The 27,400-nt window shown below is 39.6% G+C and overlaps 1 protein-coding gene across 1 annotated transcript; it reads left to right on the top strand.

The window, feature by feature from the left end:
• The first annotated feature begins 62 nt into the window (after positions 1-62).
• Positions 63-26,654, top strand: CHODL (chondrolectin). The gene is made up of 7 exons (XM_063150027.1): positions 63-150; positions 15,313-15,625; positions 16,315-16,472; positions 20,181-20,228; positions 20,598-20,681; positions 22,001-22,103; positions 26,109-26,654. Exons 1-7 carry the CDS (start codon positions 63-65, stop codon positions 26,191-26,193), a joined length of 879 nt encoding a protein of 292 aa, XP_063006097.1. The 3' UTR covers positions 26,194-26,654.
• The last annotated feature ends 746 nt before the right edge of the window (positions 26,655-27,400 follow it).

Below are 27,400 nucleotides of genomic sequence, written 5' to 3'. Positions count from 1 at the left end.
CCCTCGCTCCCCGCCGGCATCGCCCTGCCCTGAGCGCCTCTCGGAGCCAGCGGGGCAGCGCCATGGGGGCCGCAGGAGGGCTGGGGCTGGCCGTGCTGGCGGCCGCGGTGCTGTGCGGGCCGGGGGCGCTCGCCGGGCGCGTCCTCAGCGGTGAGTGCGCGGAGCGGGAGCGGTGCGGGAGCGCAGCGCTCCGGGGCGGACCCGGGACCGAGCCCCCCTGGCCGAACCCGGCACCGAGCCCGCTGGCCGGACCCGAGACCGGACCCGGGACCGAGCCCGCTGCCGAACCCCCGCATCGGCGGCGAGCGAGCGCTGGGAGCGCATCCCGGGCGCACCTGGCCCGGCGGAGCGGGGATGCTGCTGCTGCTGCTGCTGCTGCTGCTGCGGGGAACGCGGGGGGATGCGGGGCCAGCGCGGGGGGTGCGGGCTCCCGAGGCAGCCCCAAGCCCTCTCCTGCCCCGGTTCATTGCCGGCTGCGTTGGAATTGCCTGAAAAGATGGAGGGTCTTGCGAGGAGCGTCTGTCTGTGCGCTGAGTTTTGTTGGCGGCTGGACGGGGATGTTTCTTCTTTGTGTGCGCTGTTGTTGGGAGGAGAGGGCAAACTTTTAAGAGCGTGCGGTGTAAAATAGTTTTGTTGGGTGTGGGTGAGTCCGCAACTCTCAAAACCAAAGGGAAGACAATAGTTTAGAAACCTGTGTCTAGCATTGGAGCTTAGGTTTAGTTTAAGAGCTGTAGACTCCCACTGAGTGTTTCCAGTATACAGGTGTATATGCTCAGAAATGGCTAAATTTAGTGAAAAGACCCCTCTTAAGCTTATTTTGGTTCAGACCCTCCAGACTAAAGCTGACAGGCTCTTGGGGACATGTTGTGTGTGTGCTATACATCCATGCATTTGCCTGGAAACAAAGATTTACACTCTCCACTCTGTTTCTTAGCAAGTTGTGTGTGTATATGTGGGTAAGAACGTGGCTCTTACAAACTATCTCCAAATCATTTGTATACTTTTGTTTCAGAGGCTGTAACAGTAGCATATCAACAAAACTTTTTTGTAGGTTTTTTTTGGTTGTTGCAAGCATTTGATTGCTGAATTCAGATAACTTTCTTAGTTGCAGTCACTGGACCATTTTGATGATGCTCCATTTGAAGCAGGTTCTAATGCTACAGCTGAGATGGGCTCTTGGGGGTTTGGTAAAACAGCATCTTCAGGAAATAATAGCTAAGTAGCAGTGCTTCCAACACTTTGAAAAATCTTGTATGCCTCAACAATAACCTGAAATGTTTCATCTACCTCTATTATACTGTGAATTATACTGGCTTGTATGATACATCAAAGCCCTAAGTATTACAATTTCTGTGATTGCTATGTAACACTGGGGTTTTTTAAAGGAATAGTGAAGATTAATTATCTATGAGATGCATTTGGCATTAGCAGCCTCAGTGCAGGAATCCATGTGGCTGAGGAAACCCAGTCCCTTAATCTTCCAGCTGCAGCTTCTGTGTTTAACTGAGACATGGGAAACTGAGGTGCAGCTTTTAAAGCCATGTGTGATGTGTGTATACTGCCTTGTCAGACTGTTCCTAGATGCACATTAGGCTTTGGGGATTTTGGGAGGACACAGACTCTGCCCCATATTTCCCTGAAGCATTTCAAACCATATGATGAGCCTCATGTCACTGAATCATGCTGATAATTCTTGTCTGGTAGAATACAGGAGAGGGTTTGAAGCCACTTACAGATAGAACCATTTTATGTATTATTAGTTTATTGGTTGAAGTTGTATTCATTAGATAAAGGTTTCCTAGACAATAACAGCCACATTTATTTATTTATGCTTATTGCAGATATTCTTATGTACTGGAAGAACTTCTTTCCCCCTCTTTTCTTTCTCTCAAGGACCACACCCATATCCTGGCACATGCACATGGATAGGTGCAGTGCTAGCAGTAGCTGACACTATTTTAGGCAAGAAATAGTACCACTGAATAATTGGGCAGTGTGTGCTGCCACCTGACTCCCATCTATCTTACCTCTCTCTTGCATAAGAACCAGCAGTTTGGACTTAAGCAAGCTTATGTTTGAAACCATAAGTCTATAACTTAAATAGACCTATTCCTAAAAAAAATTTAAATGTTTATGCTTCAGTCATGATTAATAATCTGGCATAGTAGGAAATTCCATTGCTCTCATTCCAAATAAATATATAGCTCCTATCACTCCCCTAAGCTGTTTGTGAGGCTGCTTGAGTGCTGGCTGGACCTTGTGAAGAGTCCCATTGACTGCAGTAAGTTTGCAGCAGACCTAGCAATAACTGCAGATTTACTACCATTTTGATCACAGTGTCAAGAGGACAGAGAAGAAAAGGCTGCCTTTTCATAATGTAATTTTTTTAAAGTAAAGGGTTTCTGTTGCTTTTCCCAAGTATATTAGATTTCCTAGGATATAATTAAAACCATTGTTGGCATCAAGCAATTTGTGTTCTGGTGTTATTTCTTTGCCATCTTTAATTTGGGAAGTCTTAAACAGTGATGCAAAATGCTTTTGAATTTTTAATGTATCTAGATAGATGTTTTGTGAGCAGTGCTCAAAGCCTCCATATCCAACTGTCTAGTGTTGCCAGAGAATTGATTCCTATAGGAAAAAAAAACCCCAAAGCAGTCTCAGGAGAAAGTGCTGAGTCTGCCTTGCTGTCCCATGACATCATAAAGAACATGAAGTGATGATAATGCAGTTTGCAAAGATGCAATTACTTTAAGTATCTATTGGGCAGGAGAGATGCAAGCTAATCTTATTACTAATCATTTAACAGCCTATGTATTAATCATAGATATTATAGCTTAATTACTGCTGTTTGTCTAGTTGTATTTCTGCAGCTTTTAAAGTTTTGCTTTTTGCTATTGCTGTGCATCAATAGCAGATTAAATAGTGATTTATTTTAAAACAGTATGTATCTATTTTGGTGCAAAAGTACTTGGATATATAAAACACTAAATGAGGAAAAACAATTGGTGAGTCAGGAAAATACCAGAGTTGCCCTTAAACTATAGCTTTGTTGCTTCAGATGCCTTTAAGGAAGTGAATATATGAATTCACATGGCTTATGATCAGATTTGAGTTCTGCATAAAGTACTGCAAAGTAAGAGAATTAAAGCAGTGTCTTCATAAATACTGGACTGATGACAGATAACAAACCCTTTCTCAAAAGATGCATAATGTAGTTTAATTTTTTTGGCCGGCTTATTACACCTGAGTTTTGTCTGTCAAAGTGCAAGCGTTTTCTCTAGATGAAACCTTCTACTATAAAGTTGTGGGTTGTATTTTTTTTTTTTTGTGTGAACTGTAAATTTCAAGATACAAATGCAGCTCAGAATTTGAAAGGATAAAACCTGACAAAAAACCTGACATCTCATCTACATGCACAACAGGTGTGTGTTGAACACATTTTGTTGGAAATATGTAGCATTTAGTTCTGTACTACAAAAGATTTTCTTGGATAGGTATACCCAGATAGTACAAGATCCTTTTTCACAGCTGAAGGTCTCAGGAATCACTAAAGCTGAGACTTGGAGAAGTGCAGGAGAAGCTGGGCACTGAATTCCTTTATTATTCCTTGGACTTCTTTATTATTTCTTCTCCTTGTCCAGCTGTGTTGAGCACTGTCTTCTTGGGGGCAAATCAATGAGCTGAGCTCTTAGAGTGAAATGAGGTGATGATTTTGGATATAATAGGTTTTACTGCTAAACACACCTTGCTGCAAACCAAGAAGTTCCACAATATACTGTGGAATGAGAACCCAGTGGTGGAGTCCTTCTGTAGCGGGGTAGAAATATCCAAGTACTTAAATCAGTTTCTAGAGTCAGATTTCTGTATTAGAGGTGATCCCCCTCTCTGTCAGCCATGTATAGCTTACCTTCCCCATGAGTGAGAGTTGTGCAGGTTGGCCAGGCTGCAGTTCTGTTCAAGGATAAGGAAAGGGACGTGGAAAATCCTCGTGCTGTGTCTCAGACCAGCATGCTACTTTTCCAGAAATACAGCTTTTTTGCTCACAGCATTTTGTTCAAAAATAGAAAGGCATTGGAAAGCTCAAACTCAGAATTGTCAAGTCCTAGTTTTCCACTTGGCTAAAGAGCCCAAGAGGAAACCCCTGCCATGGAGGGAGCTATGGTAAAAACCCTGTGGGATGGTATGGACAATCTGCTTGCTTTCACATGGCTTTTCTTGCTCCCAGAGAGAGAAAGCTGGGCTCTTGCCTGGTTCAACTCATGTTCTGTACCTTGATTTTAACTCTCTGTAGGTCAGGTCTGATCCTATGCAGGTCAAACTTCTCAATTAGAAGATGTTTGCAGGGGAACATGCTTTGATTCATAAAGGGTTCTGTACAGCATTATTTTTCTGAAACTAATTCCCATAATGGCTTTCTCTTTGCAAATCTCTGATGGATCAGAAAAGAAGGTAGATGCTAATGTACAATAGGTAAGATGAAACAATCCTTTGATAGTAATTGCTACACTCTAATCCCATTATAATCTAATTCTTACCTCTCACTCTCTAGTTGGAAGTTGAGTTTCTTGCTGTAGCAGTCCCTACTGCCATCACTGACAAACAGTGGGACCTACAGTTCTGACCAATATTAATGAATCCTAACTAAAAGGTTGGCATGTCTCTAAGTAAATCTGAATGTAGCTGCAGTATCCAGCTAATCTAGGCTCACTTTATAAGGAGGGAAGGGAAAAAGTTGATATTTTAAAAGTGAGATTAATTTCATTTAAATTTGGATTTTAAATATACTGCAGATCTTCACTAATGGATGCTGCTGTCTGTGTTTGTTTTGTTCAGCTGTCTACACAGTGAGGTCAGTTTAGCTATGGACAGGTTATTGGGAAGGATTTATGGTTGGTGAGATGAATCCCACACTCATGTATTTCAAGGACTACATGTAATGTGAATTAACCAGTGCTGCTTTACCTCTGAATTTTCTCTTAGTGTAAATTATAATTTAAAATATTCTAACAGACTTCTCCTCCCCTCAAACTTCCCTTCAATTTTTGCCTTAAGTGAACTGTCATCAATTTTAAGATTCCATGTGGATTGGCTTTTCCCACTTTCTTAGGAGCAGTGAATGAGCAAGGCTTTGCTTGTTGCTTTCTCTTTTAATTGTGCAATTGCCACAAAAAGAAAGCACTCTACACTCATGTGCTGAAATGCATAAAGGGTGTTACACCCTAGGAAGCTCTTAAACCAAAGAAATTAATATAATTTGCAGCCATATATATATTACCTAAATCTACTGCAAATACTTTGGTAACAAATTCATGAAAGTACACCTACTTGGAAAAAATGCATTCAAATTTCACTGAAAATTACTGAGAATGGATGATGCTTACTATGAAAAATAATTGAGAAGGAGTATGTTTTCTCTCTTCTTGTTTTTTCTTAATTTGATACGGGGGGATCTGCTGACTGGGGAGATTTGCTTTGACCATCAGGAAAATGTTTTTTTACCCAGAGGGTGGTTGGGCACAGGAACAGGCTCCCCAGGGAGGTGGTCACTGGTCACACCAAGCCTGAGAAACCTCAAGAAGAGTTGGCCAACACTCTTGGTGGGGTTCTTGGGGATGGTCCTGTTCAGGGCCAGGAGTTGGACTTGGTGATCCTTGGGGGTCTCTTCCAAATGAATGACACTCTGTGATTCTGTGACCAAACAGTTGTGAAATATTTCCTTCTGGAGGCAAAAATAAGAAATAAGCCATCAGCAGAAACTGTCAGAAGTGCCTACATTTATGCCTGGGAGAAAACCTGTTGAGGGAACTGACTGATGAGTACAAAAGTGGATATTTGTGAAAATGTCTGCTGGTTTGGGATAGGAGAATAAAACTATTCCCTGCTCCCCTTGGCAGGCACACACACTTAAAGCATTCAGGCTACATTTTTTGTCTATTATGTCTATTCCACAGCAAGTTAACAAAAACTTCTTAGCTGCCATATTATGCCTGTCTAAACTTCTGTGAATTTTGTTCTGGGCTTCATGGATACACAGAAAACTATTGATGAATGGGCTTAATTTGAATCACAGAACTGTTTGGGTTGGAAAGGACCTTAAAGATCATCTCATTCCAACTCTCTACCATGGGCAGGGACACCTTCCAGTAGACCAGATTGCTCAGGGCTCCATCCAACCTGACCTTGAACACTTTCAGGGATGGGACATCCACAGTTTCTCTGGGCCAGTCTTGGCAGTCTTTTTAATAAACAGCTGAAATTGTAGATTACTTGGTGTGTCTTCAGGTTATGATATATAAAAAATTTATTGTGTCACTGTGTTTATAAGAATTAACCCATGTGTTATAAGAATTAAAAAAACCAAACAAAGCAAACCCAGTGCTAACAGCTTCAGCTGTTAAGAGGGTGTTTTCTTTGGTTGTTTTTTTTTGTTCTAAGGTTTTAAAGTTCTGGGTAAAAGAATCCACATCCCAGAGCAGACTTGTAGATATGTAACTCTTTCCAACACACTCTATACCCCCTCTTATGTTGAATAGGTTCAAATAGATGCCATTGACACTTGGGTGTTATCATTTGCCTGATCCTGTCCAAGTTTTTCCTTACAAAAGGGAAGGCAATTGGTAGATTTAGGGGGTTGTTTTAGCAGCTATGTTGCCACTTTTTGTGAGCCCCCAGGACAGTGCAGCTGTGAGCTGGCCCCTTAGAGAAGGAAGTGGCTGACTGCCATGGCGAGCCCTGTGATATACACCTGTAAAGTTCACATGATCAGAAGAAAGGAAAATAGTTATTACAGGAAAAGCTAAATGGATCTCATGCTTGAAATTTATGATGTGTTAGATAGCTGAAACCAGAGCTGATGCCAAAATGAAGATATGTTTCACTTAGAAGAAAGGAAACCTGTCAGGGCTTTAATGATTTGACCTGGGGGGAAAAAGAAATAGTTTTTGGGAAATACTTTAGAGACTTTTTTTTGACTCTGAGTTATGACTTGAATCAGTGACTAAAACTTTTCCCAAAAAATGGATATTAATTTTCCAGCTGAAGACACCCTGTATTGATTAATGTAATTGTATGTTTTCCTGCAATGGTAATTATGGAGGGTGAAGTGTTGATTAGCTTCTAATGAGGTTTAGACATCAAGCTACCTCTTTACAGCTCTGTTGTCAATGGCCTGAGTTCCTTCCATTGTGCACCAGGGCTGAGAAGCTAAGTACAAGAAATAAATGTGTGTTGTTTTCTTTGGGAAATAAGTGAATTGCTGTGTGAAGATGGCAGCTTTCATGCTGGCTGGTATTCCAGTTCCAGTACATCAAGAACAAGCCTGAAGCACCACATCAGGGATTTTGAAAATCCAGACAAATTTTGATCTGCTGTGGAAAAGGCAAATTCTCCCACCAATTTATTCAATACGATGAAGAAGATTTTGCAGGACAAGCAATCTTCCTGCATCCTCCCAAGACATAGAAAAGCACAGGTTCTGAACTCACAGAAGTTTTGACAAACCTCCCAAAAATAACCTGCTTAGATCAATACTTGTCATATGTGTGCTCTTAACCACCCATTTTTGTGACCAGCAATCTTGCTGCATTGTGCAAGCAAGCTCTCAGATCCAGTTTTAATTGCACTTCCATTCAGCTGATGGCAAAATCCAGGTGTTAGGAATGAATAACATTTAATATATAAATGGGCACAGCCAGGTGCTCCTTTGCACTGTCTCCTTTTTGATTGCTTGGTTTTTTTAAAGGTGTAGCTATTATGGGTCTATTGAGGACTGTTGTCATTCAGAAATAAGCCCACTCCCTGTTCCCAAAAGTGCTTAGAAACACAATAACTGATCTAGTAGAGGCTAACATACGGGTGAAAACCCATTTTCAGCAATAAATCTACTGAAAATCACTTGCCATGGCAAAAGGAAAAAATAAAGTCAAGGACTGGACAGGAAAAATGCATCTTTTGTAGCTTCATATTCAAATAACTGTATGGATGGTATAACACAGTAATTTGATTTTACTTAAAACTTCATCATCCCTGTTTTTTTTCTCTTTGCAAAAGTTTCATTAATCCTACAGACACCTGTTTGTCTGAGGACCTCTTGCATCATCTTTGCTAATTCACAAGATATGGGATGGTTAATGGCTGAAGTTACATTATCTGGCTTGTGTTTGAGAGAGAATAGAAAAAAAACCTATTTATCATTTCAGACTTGCTGTCTATGAATGCATCCATAACTTTTACTTGCACAAGAATTTAGCAAGAAGGATGTCCATGACAAGAAGTATTTTAAGAATGGCTGATAGATGAGTTTTGCAGTTTTGAGGCTGGGGGAGCCTCCATTTAGGCACCTTAGACATGGTCTTCATGCTCTGATGTGATGCACACAAACTGTCTGCTGTGCACATCTGCCTGAAGCACAGCTGCTGGACAGGCAAATGTGGCCCTCAGGGGTATTTTTTATATAAGCCATTAAAAGTGAACTGGAACCTTTGAAAATTTTTCACCCTGGGAAATCACTTAAGAAAAAGCTCTATGATGACATTTTAGGCATAATCCTTAATCCAGAATAAATCAATAACAACTTTCTTTTCCCTCAGAAGGCTTGGGTTTTCAGGAGGATTGGAGGAAAAAGTACCTGCTAAGGGATGGAAGAGATTGCTGTGAAGATATCAGATAAAGGCTGGCATGTGATCTGTACAGCAGGTTTTATTTGAATGTCAAATTTATGAGCATGTGGAATTCCTTAAACTGCTCAGGACTGTGAGCTGAGAAACATCAGTGGTTTGAACACTGGCTCAGCTGGAGAATGATGTGTCTTGAGTGTTACAAACTTTAAGAGAAAAGATGGCAGCTTGCTTTTATCATAAATGCAGACAGAATGTAATTATAAAATGTTATCACAGTTTTTTTAAAGTAATATTAATAATAAAAAATATATTTGGTGGATGGACGCAAATATGATACAATAAAACATCAACAGGAGTAATGTAATATAGCAAAATGTGAGCAGCAGCTGAACCCAGGCAAAATCTGACTGGGTGATTCAAAGACCATCTGACAAGATGCATCATCTTTGGAACAAAATGTGATTAGGAAAATTTATTACCACTTAGTCTCTTCCTGGCCATGTTTTGGAGTGCATCATTGGGACTTGATGTGGGGACAGGTGAAAACAAATTGCGCCCAGCGCATGTTGGTTAGTGATCCCTGAGGTCACTGAGCTCATGCAAGCTCAAGGCCAAGACTAGTCTTCATAACACAGGCAGAGAAGATTTTGGTTAATTGCCATAGATTTCTGTTTTGCTATTTCATTATCTCTTTCACTTAAGTCCTTGTGTTTTTGTTTGTCACTTTGTTTTCAGAGGTCTCCATCAGGCTCTTGTTGCTCTGGTTATTGTTAAATATTTCACACTGCTTTTTGCCAAGTGCTCTTCTGATTTTTCTGCTGAATCCATTACCTTGGGGAGAAAAAAAGTCAAAATACAACAACATAATGGCTTTGTGCATTCATTTTTTTCTCTCTTCACATATGAAGTGGCTGACCTAATGTAGGTGGATGCTAATGGTATCAAACCCTGGATTGCAGGTTAGTTTGTAAGGTTCAAGAGGAAGAGGAATGGGATTTATCAGCAGGGAGCTTATCTTCTACCTGATGTCTTCAAAGACTCCAGCTAAGTGAGGTGTGTCACTCAAAATGACCTCTGTGCCCCTCATGGGCCTGTGGGGGTTTAGTTTAGTAATAAGCCTGATGCTCTTAGGGAGAGAAGTCTTTGACCTGGGTATTTTATCAGCAATTTTGCTTCTTAATGACACTTTGCTGTAACTTCTGTCATGACAGTAAACAAGGAACCTATTATTTGTTTAATGAAGCGTGGTTATTAAAGCATAATGGAGATATAACTGATTGAAATAACAGCTTGCTATTTGCTTATTTATTTTTTTTTTCTTGAAGGAGATTTTCTTTCCCCCCTGTACAATTATCTGTAGAAATATTTTAATGAGTAATTTAGTTTAAATATATATTTTTTCTGAGGCTGATATCTAAACATTCTACTATGGAGCTTCTGGGAAACACCCAAAGATGAAAATTGACCCATATAGATGGTAGCTAGCACTTTCTGGAGCAAATCCTGTTCACTTGCTTTCATCAGCTAATGGGATGATGAGACCAAAAAAGGATTATTCACGTTGGTAGTATCTTAGTGTGATTCATTCCAATAGTCTTGCTTACAAATCTTGTTTCTATTCAATTGTGACAGAAAAATTGGAACTCTATTTATACAGCTGAAATAACAAAATGTTGCTTTAGAACTGACTGTGGAGTCTGCTGAAAGATCTTAGAATAAGGTAAAGTAGCACATAGTTGATATTTCCGTGCTTATCTTGTCTCCTGTACAATGTGGTCCATTCTGTCATTTTTTTAGTGGTAAATTATTTCTGCTTTGTAGTTCAGAAATTAGTAGTGAGAGAAAAAAAAATGAAGCTTTAAAACCTGACATCTCAGTGTGTTCCGAGAAGAGCACTAAAATGTCAACTGATTTGCCAGCTATTAAGGCACAACTGCAGATTTCCATTAACACATTTATCTGCCACAGTGGAACTGGTTCAAAGTCTGCTTCAAAAGAAGAAAGAAAAGATTCAGAGTAGGTCACTGCCTAAACACAGGGATTAAATTAACTAGAACAAGAGAAATTCACAGCTTCTTCCAGAAAGCTTACTGCTCTGCCTCACACACTTCATTCACACTCTTTGGATCTATGGGTCCTAATGCCAATTATTTCTTTGTTTCTTGCTGTTTTCTCTGTTGGTTTCTGGAGGTATATTCTTGCAGAAATGATCAGCCTGTGAGGAAGAAATTATTTATTTTGCCACAGGTAGAGAGAGAAAAAGAAATGAAAGAACAGTAATTTAGGAGTTGGATTTCATTCAAATTTTCATTTTTTCAATTCTTTCACTTTGTAAAACTTGATTTTAGAGTTACTTAACCCTGTCCAAACACCTGCAATAAAAACGATGTCTTTAAAAATTATTCTGGTCAGTTTAAGGGAAGAAGGAAAACGTCTTCCACAAAGCCTCCAGGTTTTAACCTGCAAGCCCTTGGATAGAAGTTGGGCCTTCACATCTGTATTCTGATGGCTCTGGGAGGGCTCCCTGCTTTGAGTGCACAATGGGAACAGGCTGGGCACATATTAAGGGCTACAGTAGCTCTTTGCCTTTGTGCATCACAAATGCTTGTCATCCTCCTTGCTGCTCCATAGAGTCCCACCTGGTTTCCTTGTGTGGATGATGAGCATTGATGCAGCCCCTGTATTGGACCAGAACACAGCACCGCTTATGGATACAGGCCTTGGAGCAGGTCAGAAACAGCACTTGCTGTGACCTGATGGTCTTCAAGGTCTTTGCCAGCCTAAAAGATTCTATGATTGTGTTTGAGTCCCTATTTAGCAGCTGACTGGCAGATGAGCATCCTGAGAAAGCTCAGCCAGCAAGGATCCATTTCTTCTGATAGAAGGTTTGGCCCAGATTTTGGGATAGTCATAGAAAAGCAGAGGCTGTGCATGAGAACAGAGTGTGAGTGGAGCACTTCAGCCACCTGAGAAACATGCGGGGATGGGAGTGGATTGTGTGTTATTAAAGGCAAAGTTAGCTGTTTTTCCATGTGTCACAGACATCCTTTATGAAAAATCCTTTCCTTAGGATTTTTTCTCCTGAGAAGCTGAGAGGCCTAAGGGTCAAACTGTAAACAATGATTATCTGCTGCTGTGGAATGCAACAGGTGCATCTGAGATTGGTCTCATGTGGTTGTTTGTAATTAATGGCCAATCGCAGCCCAGCTGGCTCAGACAGAGTCCAAGCCACAAACCTTTGTTATCATTCTTTCTTATTCTATTCTTAGCTAACCTTCTGATGAAATCCTTTCTTCTATTCTTTTAGTATAGTTTTAATATAATATATATCATAAAATAATAAATCAAGCCTTCTGAAACATGGAATCAGATCCTCATATCCTCGATTCTTCCCTCATTCTAAGACCCCTGTGAACACAGTCACACCCATGAGAGGGAGGAACAGCACATGAATATGAGCCATAGTGATCAGTCTGCTCATCACAGTTGGTTGAAAATTCCTGCATGACTGAAACTGTGACCAGGATATTTTGACACCTGAATTTGCTCATAACTTACTACTGGATGTCAAGGGGAAGTATGTGCACAGAATGAAAGGAACCAAGGAAAGTTTATTTCAAAGATTGTCCGAGAAAATAAAAAGAGCAAGACAATGGACAAAGCACTCTTCCTAAATTTACATGTACATCTTGAATTAATGCTTAGAATCAATCTTCAACTACAGGGAAAGGGGTGGCCACTTTTCCTTGGAAGTGATTAATGTCCTGTGCAATTCAGTGCTGGGCTGTGGCTGTTTGTGCTGCTGTGTACACATGTGTACTCTGGCAATGAGCCATTGTCACTCACCCAGCAGTGAGGGTCAAAATGTGATCAGCTCCTCCTTCCCTGTGCACTCTGTCCTGTCAGTGAGACACAGCTCCTGGGGGGAAATCGATCATGTTAGCAAAATTGGAATTTCAGCATTGTAGAGGAAGGGAATGAGCTGGGATTTCATTTCAACAATGAGCTTTCATTGTTGCACTTTGCACGTTGGAACATTTAGACTTATCACTTTGTTACTTTGATAATAGTAGTGTTTTTTGTTGAAGAAGTCCAGGAGGAAGCCCATTATTTCCTATGCACCTCTGTTAAATGGAATGTTCCTTGCTTCAGCATCACTGCCCATCTAGGACTGTGGTCCTTGCTGCATTTATTGGGAGCAAGGCTCCTAACCTATGTGAGTAAAGGGAAATATCAGGAAAGAAATTATGGCATACATTGTGTTGTCAGGACATTATCAGAGAAAGTCAAAATTGGCACTCTCTGCCTGGTCTTGGAGCCTGGCTTTTCCCATATCTGTGGCACAAGCTTGTCCTTTTTTTAGACTGTTCTTGTTCCTGTGTTATTTTGGTAGATTAATTACTGGTAAACAGCTAAATTTTCAGAAGTCTGTCTGCCAAGGTAAGAATGAGATTAAAAAGATGCTTTTCTTCCTGATAGTCCTTTTCCAGATGAACTTTAATAGGGTAAAGTGAAGGTTTCAGAGCTTGTTTTTTTTTTTTTTTTTTTTTTTTTGTTTTTTTTTGTTTTTTTTTGTTTTTTTTTTTTATAGAGATATTACAAGAATTTTAGGAAACCCTAGAAAGTTAAGCATGGTATATCCTTACTGCTCCTATAATTTAGCTTTCTACAACAGAAATGGTTCCAAAAAGATGAGTTATTTTCAGACTTAGCTAAAAGTCAAGAGCTGATCCTGTTTTTCCATTTGTATATTAATGCATCTTTGATGCAATCTGCTTATTCTCTGCAAATACTTGAAACTATGCTCTGTGCAAATACAGAGATGTCTTCAACTCAGCCCTTGTGCTGTCTGCTATTGGAAATATCCTACTTATTAAATACAAAATTAAGCATTGATAATGCAAAAAAATTGAAGTTTATGTAGCTTTTAAAGTTTTTTTTTTTCTTTTTTTTTTTTTTTTTTTTTTTTACTTTGATATTTAGTCTTTGAGCAGAGGAAAACATTGCCTGGGAAAACATAAATATAGCTGAAGTTATGTGAGGATGTTGCTGTTACCCAGTGACAAATTGCAATTTTTTAAGGTGAAACAGAATAAATCATGTTCAGATGTTATTTACATGAATCACATATCTGGTTTTGCTTAAAAGTGAGACTAAATACGAGATTTTCAGATGCAAATCTGATACAGTACAATAAATTGCTGTACTTTGTGCTGGTGTGGCTTTACCTCAAGTGCTGTGAGCAGTTTTGGGTGCCTCAATATAAGAAGGATACAAAGCTCCTAAAGAGTGCCCAAAGGAGAGCTATGAGGATAGAGAAGGGCCTTGAGGGGAAGCTCTATGAGGACTTACTCAGGTCACTTGGTCTGTTCCACCTGGAGGAGTCTGAGGGGAGACCTCATTGTGGTCTTCAACATCCTGACAAGAGGAAGTGGAGAGGCAGACACTGATCTTGTCCCTCTGGTGATCAGTGATAGGACTCAGGGAATGGCCTGAAATTGTGACTGTGTCAGGGGAGATTTAAATTGGATATCAGAAAAAGTTTTTTCACCCAGAGGGTGGCTGGGCACTGGAACAGGCTCCCCAGGGCAGTGGTCACAGCACAAACCTGACAGAGCTCAAGAAGCTTTTGGAAAACACTCTCAGGCACATGGTGTGACTCTTGGGCTGTTTTTCACAGGGCTGGAGTTGGAACTCAGTGGTTCTCAGTGATCCCTTCCAGCTCAGCATGTTGTGTGATTGTCTGATTTTCCAGTAAAATAGTGACTTTTGTTGATTTCTAAACAGTCTAGATAATGCCTGGTAGTTTTTTATTAGTTTGGTATCCTTCAGTCATTCTTACTTAACAAAATAAATTTTCCTACTTTTCTTCTCCAATGATAAATTTCTATACTGGAAAAGCTTGCTTTTATTTTTTTTTTAAAGAGATGGTTATATTTAGAAGCCTTATTCTGTCCCTAAATAAACATACTGGAGTTCAGTTGTGGCTGATAAGTGAGTGTGTTAATTCCTCATCTTGTATATCTTGAATAAACTCTAGAGAGTTGAAAATTATAATTATTTTTCCTTTTTAGGAAACAGACTTTCTAACAGACTTAGGAAACAAATCTTTCTCAGACAAAGAACTGTAAGGAGCAGACTTTCTCCTCCCATAGACTTTACAGGTTGTGCCTCAGCCCATTGAAGTGAAGAGTTACTATGGGTTTCTCTCATATACAGCTTCTCAAAATTAAGGTATCAAAAAAAATTCAGCTGCTTCTTGCCACTAAACATGTGTATTTGAAACTTTTTTTTTTTCAAATTGAATAGCTCTGATTACACAATAAAAGTGAAGTTGGTCCATTAGTATGCAATAGTCAAGGAAATATACTCCAAACAGATCCTGGCTATAACAGAGAGGCCTGATGGTACAGTCATTATAAAGTAAATATTTTTCTAGAGCCTATTGGGAATCTTCAGTGTTTTGGAGAGTTTCACAGGCCATGGCAAGATGGCATAGATTCCCATGAACTGTGTGCTGTTTGAAATTTAAATTAGAGCACAGGATTTCAGTGGTGCTAGGTTATCACCATGAATCCTCTCAGGCAAAAATCTCCCGTCCTTCACCAGCATACGCATGAAGTGCTGTATTCTTTTCTTGCAGCTTTGGTGTTCATCACTGTGCTCTGAACAGCCCCATGTGTTTGTTTTTCAGGCCAGAAGGTGTGCTATGGTGCCTTCAAGCACTCCTGTTACAAGCTAGCCTATTTCCAGGACTTGTCTCGACGCGTGGGCTTCCAGGAGGCCCGCCAGGCCTGTGAAATCGATGGCGGGGCTCTGCTGAGCTTGGAAAGTGAAGCTGAGCAGCAGCTGATAGAAAACATGCTGCAGAACCTCACCAAATCAGGCTCTGGGATTTCTGATGGTGATTTCTGGATTGGGCTGTGGAGGAGTGGCGATGGACTGGCCACGTCGAGTGCCTGCCCCGACCTCTACCAGTGGGCCGATGGAAGTATGTCACCATTCAGGTAAGGCCGTGAAACTGCTCCTTGAGAAGGTTCCAAGGAAAGAAATAGTCCCTGAAATGCTAAACCTTGCTTGACAGCATGAAGTTTGTGGCATCTCCCTGTTGACTTGTGCAGATGAAGGGTAACTGGCAATCGGGGTTTTGAATTTGAAGATGTGACAGGATGGCATTCTGTGTGTGGCTTCAGCCTACTAATTTCTTTGCTCACACCCCCAGAGTTTGCCTCTGCAGGATGTTTGGAGGTTGTTCTGCCACACACAGAGTCCTTCAGGTGTGGTCTGAAAGCAGGCAGCTAAATTCTGCAAGGCTCTGGCCACCTCAAATCAGGGAGCCAGCCACCAAATAAATTACTGTGAGATGCTGAGTGTAAATTGTTCTATTTCTACCCTTTTTGAAAATCCTTTAACTTCCTGATGAGGCCAAAGGCCAGAGTAGCAGCAACTCATAGAACTGAAAACAAGGGGACAGATAAGAGTCTTACAGGGAGGAAAGTAGAGCAGTAGGGTGTTATTTCTGCAGAGGTGCTTTGATCAGAATTGTTTAATATTCAGAGATATTTTTGGGTCTTTCACAGAAGGGTTGTGGGAAATGCAGGATGCCTTTGATGAGGATGGGACTGTTTGGGTTGATATTTCTACATTGATGCAAACTCTGTTCTTTGTCATCCTGAACCTCATCTTCAAAAACTAGAAACTGGTACACAGATGAGCCTTCCTGTGGAAGCGAAGCCTGTGTGGTGATGTATCACCAGCCAACTGCAAACCCTGGTCTGGGAGGGCCATACCTTTATCAATGGAACGATGACAGATGCAACATGAAGCACAATTTTATCTGCAAATATGCACCAGGTAGGTAAAACTGAAGTTATATTTCACTGGTGGGACGTTGTTTAGGAAAACAATTGTCTCTTGATTTGTAAGGGAATCTTCAAGTATCTTTTGGCCTGTGGTACTGGATCCTTTGGTGTGTGCCTGAGCTGGCATTAACAGGGGATATTGCATGTCAATAACAACTATTAAAATACATTTTTAATACATTTAAATAAACCTGTTTATATCTAATAAGAATGATTTGAAAGTTAGCTTCACTATCATGCATTCCCAGGGTATTTTTGATTTAATTAATTCCCTTACAAAGTGTTTTAAGTGAGCATTTTTCTACTTTCTAGGTAGGATGACTATGACATCTTGGTCCTACTGTAAAAGATATAGCACTGTCCTCGTAGTTGCAGCTCTCCCATTTTATACCAACTTACAATTGGTGGTTGTTTTAAGAAGTTATGGCTTGAAGAACGAAGTCCAGAACAGCAGGAAAAATTTCTGCATTCATGCATGTAGACTTAGAGAGATATGAAAAGCAGATGCATGCTAGTTGAGATGGTGACAGAAAAAACAGATCTTAGGCAATTTGGCTGTACTTTCAGACATGACATAAGTTCTGTATATGTCAATAGAGGAAAAGTGAACTATAAACTAGAACAAAAACCAGAAAGGACATAAAAAGTAAACTTTCCAGTTTGAGCCTGTAAAATTTTCTGTTCTTGGCCATACTTAAAGTAAATGCAAACGTGTTTTTCAGCAGGACCATGCAAATGTTTTCAAATAATTTTGGTGTGTTTGTTTTTCAAAACTAAGCTAAAAGAATGCATATGATATTATGGATTTATTTCATTTATTAATTAATAAAAACTCAAGAAGTGGCCCTTGGGAATCTCATGAGGTTTAACAGACCAAGTCCAAGCTGCTGCACCTGGGTCAGGGCAGCCCCAGCACCAATCCAGGCTGGGGATGAGCAGCCCCAGAGCAGCCCTGGGAGAAGGCCCTGGGGGTGCTGTGGGTGAGAGGCTGGCCATGGCCTGGCCATTGGGAGCCCAGAGCCCCCCGTGTGCTGGGCTCACCCAGAGCCCGTGGGCAGCAGGGCAGGGAGGGGATTCTGCCCCTCTGCCCCCTGTGCTGAGAGCCCACCTGCAGGGCTGCATCCAGCTCTGGGCTCCCAGCACAGCAAGGACAGGGACCTGCTGCAGCCAGCCCAGAGCAGGCACCGAGGGCACCAGAGGGATGGAGCAGCTCTGCTGGGAGGAAAGGCTGAGGGAATTGGGATTGTTCAGCCTGGAACAGAGAAGGCTTTGGGATGAGCTAATTGTGGCCTTCCAGCACCTGAAGGGAGCCCACGGGAAAGATGGAGAGGACTTTTTACAGGAGTCTGGAGTGCCAGGATGAGGGAGAATGGCTTCAAACTGACAGAGAGTAGGTAGATATTAGATATTAGGAAGAAATTATATTCTGTGAGGGAGATGAGGCCCTGGCACAGGCTGACCAGTGAATTTGTAGATGCCCTATCCCTGGGAGTGTCCAAGGCCAGGGTGGATGGGGCTCTGAGCAACCTAGGATGGTGGAAAGTGTTCCTGCCCATGGTAGGGGGTTGGAAAAAAGATGTTATTTAAGGTCCTTCCAACCTAAACCATTCTATGATTCTGTGAAATCCTAGTCTTAGCATCTGCTTGAACTATATAATTCTGCAGTTTCCTACCTTCTTTCTCTATGTTGATCAAGAAATAATCACTCTCTTTGTAGAGATCTGTCTACCCATACAGATCCAGACTATTTTGTTCCTCTGGTTTTGGTAGATGCATATATTTTTCACTTTTTGGTCACTTAATGAGGATATTAATGGTAATTGATATTGCCAGCAAATATTAAATATTTGGCAGGGTTGATATACCAATGTGTTTTGGCATACTGCCACCCCCAAAACCTGTTCCTGCCTTTGAAATTGTTAGTGGTTATCACTCTTTATGATGATCAGTAATCATCATAGGCCTTTCAAGGAAATGTGACAATTTTATCACTTTTAGAACTGTTAGAATTATTTTGAAATAATGTAACAAAATAAAAATGTTTCATGTTGTTAAAAGCCCAACATTTTTACGTCAGAAATTGCAGGCTTTATTAAAAAGGTTTGGTTTCAGGTCTATTTTGTAGCTTTAAAAGCAAACAAATTTAAATTAAATAATTATTCTGTACTAGTGAATGGCTTACCATTTTTGTTGAGATGTGATAAAGAATTGCCTTTTCTATTGCTTTTACCATCTGAGAAAATGCTGGATATTTTGGATTGTCAGGAAACAAGGTGATAATAGTAACAATGAAAATACATTAATATTTCTTTCTCTAGGTAGAAAGTGGGTTATTAGTTTATAATGAGGCATATAAGGCAAACAATGCATGGGTAGATTATTGTTAGTATTGACATTGTTATGCAGCTAAATGCAGTACTGCTGAATTGTAGCTATTTATTTTTCAAACTGTTGGAGTTGTACTCTTTAGCAAAACAGAGTATTCTCCAGAAATGTATTTTTCTGTCATACAGAGGAAAGGAGTAGATGCAAAATGTATATAAATAGATATATGTAATTTCTTTCATTGCCTGAAGAAAGTAACACAATGTTTGTAGGAAAATTACATTTGTTATCTCAAACCAAGTGAGACTTACAAACGACCTTTTTCCCCCCTCAAATCACTGTAAAGGCTTCAGTGTCAGCTCTTAGCAGTGCAAAATGCATCCATTTCACCAGGAATGCTAAAGTGCCACATGCATATTGAATTTCAGTTTGTTATCCGAGTATGTTGTTTTTCACAACTCTCCCGTCTGTATCCAGTATAGGGTGCATGACACCAACCACAGGCCAAAACAGGTTGCAGGTGACTTTGATAAAGTTGCATCTAATTGTATCATCAGCAGGTCCAGGACAGTGCTCATTAGGCAGCCTTGCTCAAGCAGCAGCTATATTTCTGGTGGACACTTTTATTTTTCCAAGCCCTCCCCTGACAGCATTTACTGCTGCAGTGTTCAGTCTGGCTTTGGGTCATATTGATCATTCAGCAATCTTAAACTTAATTATAGGTTGGTAATTGCAACCTCATTTAGCTCCTGTCCAGCTCCTGTAGGTTTGATTATGCAATCAAATTAAAAACTCATCTCCTCTTCTGCTGTCAAGATACAGCAGCTCAGTTCTTTGGGGTATCTTGGTGTTTTTCTTTATATAAGACCAAATGTAGCTATTTTTTTACCAGAGTAGGTGAAATAATTGCCTTTATTTAGTAGGCTTTATTGCTGTTTTGATTTCTCCTAGCAATTTGTATTTATCAAGACACTCAGAGCTGTAGTCTCACAGCACTGTTAAGTTAGTACAACCTTATGATAGAGAGAATTTCATATATTGTTCTAGACTTGTCTGCACAAATAAAGCTTTGGATATGTTAGGCAATTTATTCAGCACAAGAAGTTAGGGTTAAGCCGTTAAATCAGAGGCCACCAAAAACTGAATCTAGACTAAACTATAGCCTTCTAAGGAGCAAAAAGTATGAACTAGACGTGATCTGACACTAGTTTGCAAAGAGCCTTTGGTAAGAAGATGAAATGCTGAAGAATTAAGCAATTATTGTTTGGGGAATATATCTATTTCTGTGATACTGCATGAAAAAAAATGGAAACACCTGTTTTATTGCACACATTTTTCATTCTTCAACAATCAATTTCAAATATTGATTTAACAGATAATGTCTTAGAAAAAGAATTAGGAGACAGAGCAGAGCCAGAATACGGTAAGAAATTTTGATGCATTAAATTCCATTGCACTGGTAAATACATAATTATAAGGATACCATTCAAGAGCCTCCAAAATTACTCAAGTTTAACAGGCCCAGTTAAGAACTGGAACATAGGAAAAATTAATTCTTCAGAGAGCAGCAGCTACAAATATATGGCTGTTGTTCAGAATAACACTGCTTGTAATTCTTCTTCCAGATATAATTCCAATTTTGTAATAAAATCCTGTACACATGTATATTTAATAAATAATAAAAATGTTAATTTTACCAATATAAATTAAAATACAATTGCTATTAATTTATTTAACAACATAATGGTAATATTTTTTGCTGTTTTCCTAAAATGTCTGATCTCCTTTTCAGATATTTTTCCAACAGTGCCAGCAGGAAATCCTTATGATACAAGCAAACCAGAAGATCAGTATCATATTATTGCTACTGAAACAGGTAATGTGTTCATATGAATGTAGTGTTCTGCTAAAAATATTAACAGTGGAATTAAATTAATATTTCAGTTTCCATTTTTGTCAATAGGAAGAAACAGTCTGTTTCCCTGGGAAGTGCCCTGAAAATACGTATGTTTTAATAACATTTCAAGAGTCTTAGTCCCTTTTAGTTGCTGTGGAAACAAATTATTTCCTTGTCTCACCAAACTCAGAATGAACACCGTGTCCATAGCTCCCCCAGGTACCCTGTGTTTTTGGAAGACCACATGTTAAGAGGAGTTCAGTGCCTTGCTGAGGTTCCCAGTAGAGATGATATTTGGGAAGTGGATACCTGCTGCCCAGGTTCTGCAATGCCCCTGGCTGCTTCATTCAGCAATTTATCTTCTGAATGAAATCCTGAGGCTCAGGAAGAGTTGTAGGAACTGAACATGTCTAAGGAGCAGCCCTGGATTTTACAGGATTGCACCATGGGGTTATGGAAAGGGGGTGTTTTGTTTGCCCACTGGATTGTCTGGTTTTGAGCCAGCTTCCTAACTGGTGTTTCCATTATTTTTAACTCCAGAGGAATTATTATATGGATGAACTGTGGTTTGTAATCAATTATAGCTTTTAATACAAACTGTGCGAAGACTCTAAAACTCAAACACAACATGAATTTTCACATTTATTCTTGCTAGGGAAAATATTCTCAAAATAGGACAATAGGTATTAAAAGCTCCACAATTTGTACATTAAATGTGTACTAGTGAAAACATGGGCATGTGGTTACAGGGAACAGGACCCTTCTGGAAACTGCAGACCCCATCCTCTATTGTAGGCAGGTTACAGAGTCTCAGCTTGTACCATTTCCCACTCCTTTTGTGCAGGCACCTGCAGAGGAGCACCTTTAGCTCTCCCCATTAGTCAAGGAGAGAATTTATGTGTCTTTTAAGGGGAAAGGGAAGATGAGAGCCAGGTTCATTCTTCCTGTGGTCCTGCATGAGCAGGGAATCCACATACGAAGATGACAAGAGTCTACAGTTGAAATGGATTGCAAAAAAAAATTGGACAGTGAAATGTACTCCATTAGAATGCTTGAATTGTGAATTAAAAAATTGGAAAATATCAGAATTGAAGACCTTAAGATACATTTTGCATATAACTCAAGCACTGCATTATTATTGATACTGCTGAGTTCTCTTTGGAGCTCTTCCTATAGAAGGAATATATGTGTTCTTTTGTGTAAGTTAATGTATTCCTGTTATTTTACTCCAGATTTTTCCTGACATAGTTGAAAGCATTTCAACACAGCAGACATTAATGAGAATTTTTGTCTTGTAGGTATAATTCCGAATTTAATTTATGTTGTAATACCCACTATACCACTGCTGCTGTTGATACTGGTGGCTTTTGGGACTTGCTGTTTCCAGATGCTTCATAAAAGGTAAAATATACTCATCCATAGTGGTTTTATGATGCAGAATTCATATTTCCATTGGCAAGCTATTCCTACTGAAAGACTGCTTACATCTATCCCAAATATGCAAATAAGTGCCTTTTCATCTATTAAAGTGCAAGTAGTTTACAGCTGTTACAGCTGAACATTCACCTTCAGGCTTTTTCCACAACATGCTGAGATAATTCTAGGTCTCAAAGGATGCTGCTGCTGGGACTCCACCTGTTCCTGAAGAAAGTCTCTTTGCAGACCATTTGATAGGCAGGGCTGTTGTCAGCACTTTTATTTCACCTCTTTTATGGTGATTACTGCCTGTAAAGTACCTGGGCTGTGGGCAATAGCAGAGGGGTCCCTCACAGATACAGGGACTCAATTTCTAACCTAAAGTAAAGGGCTCAATTTCTAACCTAAAGTAAAAATTTGTTCCAAGGAGAAAACTTAAGGGCCAGCAGCTGCTTAATCCTGTTCCACTGCACATACCATACAAGCAACAGATGGACCACTGGAGTGCAGAAATTGAAAATGAAAAGCAAAAGCTTGCTCTGAGCCACACACTAGTGTGACATCCTTTGTACATCATGTATGTGCTTAAGAGGATGCATAAAATAAATAGATATGTATTCATAGCAAGGGGTACTATTATGCAAAAAAGAGACATTTCAGCCTTTGAAATACAGTATAATTTGCTTCAGGCTTTAAAATTCTTTGGACTTTTCATTTTTCTCAAAATATGATTTAGATACATAAAGACATGACAGCATATAATTAATATTTTTTCCTGAAGAGAGTGTTTCTGAAACTCTGAAATATCATTTAGCCTTTACTTCAGAAAGTGTTTTCAGCTTCATGTAATCCAGAAGAGTTTAAACTGCAATATGTTTTGTAAATAAATGCTGTTTACCTAAAATATCAAGAACAATAAGCAGATTTGTAAGCTATTTTCCCTCTTGAAGACCAGGAATAACTAAAAGAAATATGATATCACTGTTTTAAGAAATTAAAAAAAAAATCCTCCTTGTTTTTAGCTCTTTATTTTTTCCTTATGGTTTTTACTTAGTATTTCCTGCCAATAGCTGCAGTAACTTATTTCAGGTGAGAAAACACCAAATGTGGAAACTCTTTCTGTCTGTGTGAGTGAATGCACAGTGATATTAGCAGGACTCCTTGGTTCCCTGCCTTATTGAAACAAGTAGCCATAAAGAGCAGATATTACAAGGTCTGCATAACAAACTTGATTTTTTTAAAATGCATTTTCTATAAAGAAAAGGAAATTAAAGACTTTCCATATGACACGCAAATAAGCATTTCACAAAGACTGTGAAAGTTTATGTAGAAACCTTGGTTGGAAGTTCAAAGCAGAAAAGAGTGGTAAAATAATAATATGTATAACTCTAACAATTGCACAGTAATTGAATGCTGGAACCCTTATTACAGTGGTCCTGGATTTCTTGGTAAGTATAGTACATCTTAGTAGCTTTTCTGGCAACTCCTTCATTTCTGAGAAAAGTTTCAGCCCTTGAATACTCCTGGGAAAGCAGTGAGAGATTCATGGCCCACTGAAATCAATAGCAAAAGTAGTGTTGACTTCAGTGGGCTTTGATCAGGCCTTTGATGCTATAGCACTTCATCCAGAAGTAATTTATCTGAACTTCCAAGACTTCAAAAATTGCATGACACAGATATTGGAAATTCACCTTGGAAGGTTTCCCTTTTTTTTTTTTTCTGTCAGCTGATTAGTTTGATAGATGAAATGATACAAAAATCAAGGACAAAATGGTTTTGATGCAACACAGGGTTCTCTTTTTTATTGTTTGTTTTTTTTTGTTCCTAGAATGTCTATTTTGAGTTACGTCAAAACCTGTAATTAAAGAAATGAAACCATTTTAAAAAATCATTTAGATCAAGAAAACTATCACCAAAAATAAAGTATTTTAACTTTTGAAACAAAACTTTGTTTTTTAAAAAATATTTTCCTATCTATTTTTGATTTCCACCTACGACCTGCCTTGCAAACCATTTTTGTTCATCACAAATATGAAGCTCTTGGGCAAAAACCAAATCAGAAGAAGAAACAATCACTTGAACTTATCATCTGGACACTGTAGAACTTTATGAAAGGGATTCTGTCCTGCTGGGGAAGGAGGGACCCCCAACTTTCCACATGAACCTGACTTCTCATTCTTTTTTAGGCTTCCACAACATGGTGACCTTTCCTCTGAAAGCCACAACCCATGGCCAACCAGGACATGCCTAGCTTGAAAGGTCATGACTAATTTTGCCTGTCATTGGGCTCTTGAAGGGTAGTAATGAGGCAGAGCAACACCTCGTCCCTGTAGCTGGCAGAAATGATCAGCTCATTCATGCTTAGATGCTCTCCCTTTCATTTCTTCCAGGGAAGCAAGGAGAAACTGCTTCAAAGACCCATCTCCATTATCATCTGAATGCCTTGCAGAAAGTTTAAATTCCAACCTGGTATATTTCTCAGTTTCTATGATTGCATTTGATGGTCAAAACACCAACATGCTCAAGCTATTTATTGCATCTTACCTTTGTCACTAAAATCTGTTTCCTGAACCAGCTGTGAAAATCAGCGTAGGTTTGTTGAAGATAAGCTCATTTGACATATTTGATCCAAGGTACTTAGAAATTGCTCTTGCTGTGTGGCAAGGACTCTCCATTCAAAGCCTTTCATCTTTAATTTGTGCCTGCTTTTGCTGGATAAATCCAGAGGGAAGTAGTGACTTCGTTTCTTTAAGAAGGAAGCACTGGAACTACTCGATTCATTGCAATTGCTTTGTTTATAGCATTGTGGCCTGATCTAAAGTCCACTGAAGCCAAAGGGAGTCTTTCCAGTTACTCCAATGGGCTCAGGTACATAATGCATTATTTTGTAGGACTTCAGAGGTAAGTCTGGAGGGACTGAAAACTACTGTAGCATTCAGCACCCTCGAAGTGCATTTTAAATCAACTCAGACTCACTTGCAGTTACTCACCAGGAAAGGAGTAAAACTGAATGTATAGGACTGTTGGGACTCTTAGATTTCCACCTTACAGAGTTATGTAGGGTTACTTCTCCTCTTCTGGTTTTTATTTAATTGGGGAAAAAAAAAAAACAAAACAAAAAACCAGAGATTGAAGCATTTTCACAGAAATGCAGCTCCAATGGCTCCTGAAGTGGCTTCTCTTTCAATAGTCTGCAGTGCACTGTTATCTCTCAATCTAAGTGAGGGAGGATGGTGTATTGTGGCCCTTGTAGCCATGTGGAAAGACTGCCATAAACTTTCAGTGTGCCTCAGGGTTCCCTGGAAATTCAGGGAAAACACACTAGCAGTATCGTAGAGAAAGTACTTTTCAGAACCAGTTTTCTCTCTTTTTTTTTTTTTTTAATTGAAAAAACACCAGACACAAAACGTGCTATTGAGAGTTTTGACTGAAAACTAGCCCTCAGGAAGCTTTCTACCAGTCATTCATTGCCAGGAGTCTGATCCACGTGCCATCACTTCATGAGGTGTCAGGTCCAGCCCCGAAGGGAAAGGGGCTCGCTGGCGCAGGGATGCACAGTGACCCCATTGCTGTACCCAGGGTGGGCAGGGGTCTGGTACCCACTGGGGTGGGTGGGCTGCACCTTGGGCATGGGTTTGGGGGTTTGTGTGCTCTGCTTCCCCCCAGAGAAGGGAAGTGCTCAGCTCTCACCAGTCCTGGTCAAACGGAGTCATTCTCTGAAAAGGCTGCTCTGTAAGAGAGGTGTAGTTGGATGGGAACTGGGAAAAAATAAATAAAAAACCATCCAGGCCAGTTCAGTGCAGTTCCTGGGACCAGCACTGCTAAGCAGAGTGGTCTGGTATTTTTGGTAATGGATGGGGAGCCCACACTGTGAGAGCACCAAATGTGGCCTTGTGATCCGGGATGGGACGCTCAGGTCTGATCACAGAGCTGAATCAGGACTGCAAAGGCACACATGCACTGAAAATGGTTTGTATTTTTATTTTTCAGTAAAGGAAGAACAAAAACCAGTCCAAACCAGTCCACACTATGGATTTCAAAGACACCCAGGAAGGACAGTAGCATGGAGGTATAATGATTTACTGACTGAAAATGAGGCAAAAATAACATTTTGCAGTGAGGCTGTATTATAATGTCGTCAAAGAACATTAGCTTGGAATGGCTTGAAAATGCAAAGGATCTACAAGAATGAACTGTAAGCTCCCCCTTGAGGCAAATGTTCAGATCATTTTTATATGATGTTTGTTTATTAATTCAGTAACAAAATATGCCATGCTAAATAAAGGGTATGTGTTTATTTTGCTAAGAGATGTAAGTTAGCTAGTTGTGAGCAATGAAATGAACAGAGCATTTGAAGTTTTTACGGGGAAATATCCACAGTGTATGTCAGTTTTAAGACTGTTTGTAGTTAAACAAACCCCCTCTGTTTCTTTTAGTCTCTCTTGCATTGTATTGTATAGTCAATGTACAGTAAATGGAACTGACAATTTTACAGTGTAACAATTATTTATCTTTGCATAAAAGTTTGATACAAAATATTTGTTTAGTATTTATTTGCACACTTAACACAATTTTTGAACCTTGGGAACAAATATTATTTTATGAAATAATGACATGATTGCTGACAGAAACAGCCACCATATTGTGACATCAACCTGATGTGGCAAAATTCAAGGATTCATCAAAGCCATTTGCTGTCATAGAATGAATTCATTTTGCCAGGGAATGACTATAACTTTTTTTCATATTGGCTCAAGGTCAACATAAAACTTGGAAAGTGATACCTCATTAATGCTGTGCCCTTTAAAGGCAGCTATTAGTTGTTACTTCAGGCAAATATTTTTCTGATGGAAAAAAAATCACATTGGGCAAGAGTTTAAGATTAAAATTACTGTTTCAGTAAGTCTACATAAAAAAGGCATTAAAGGTCATTTAAATATAGCTAATAGTTTTTTAGGAATAATGTAATGTTGGAGAAAGAGAAGAAAAAGGCTTTTTCTTGGAAGTGCCACTCATAGATTGATTTCTACGTTACTCAGACTATTATCTAGAAACACATTAATTATATTAATTGATGGATAGATTTAGAGGTAACTGTGGTACATTTAAAGCTGTCTTTTAGAGTTATGATTAACATCATTGATATCCACTCTCTTTGGTAGCTTAAGAGCTTTCTGTGCCTTAGGAATGGTTGTGCCAGTCATTAGAGCAGCCTGGGGTGGTGGCAGTAGCACTCTGGTTGATTTGTTGGTGACAATCTGGTGTCAGAGCAAAAGTTCAGG

The sequence above is a fragment of the Melospiza melodia genome, chromosome 2 (assembly GCF_035770615.1).
Source record: "Melospiza melodia melodia isolate bMelMel2 chromosome 2, bMelMel2.pri, whole genome shotgun sequence".
Taxonomy (NCBI): domain Eukaryota; kingdom Metazoa; phylum Chordata; class Aves; order Passeriformes; family Passerellidae; genus Melospiza; species Melospiza melodia.
This window is presented reverse-complemented; position numbering and strand designations above follow the sequence as displayed.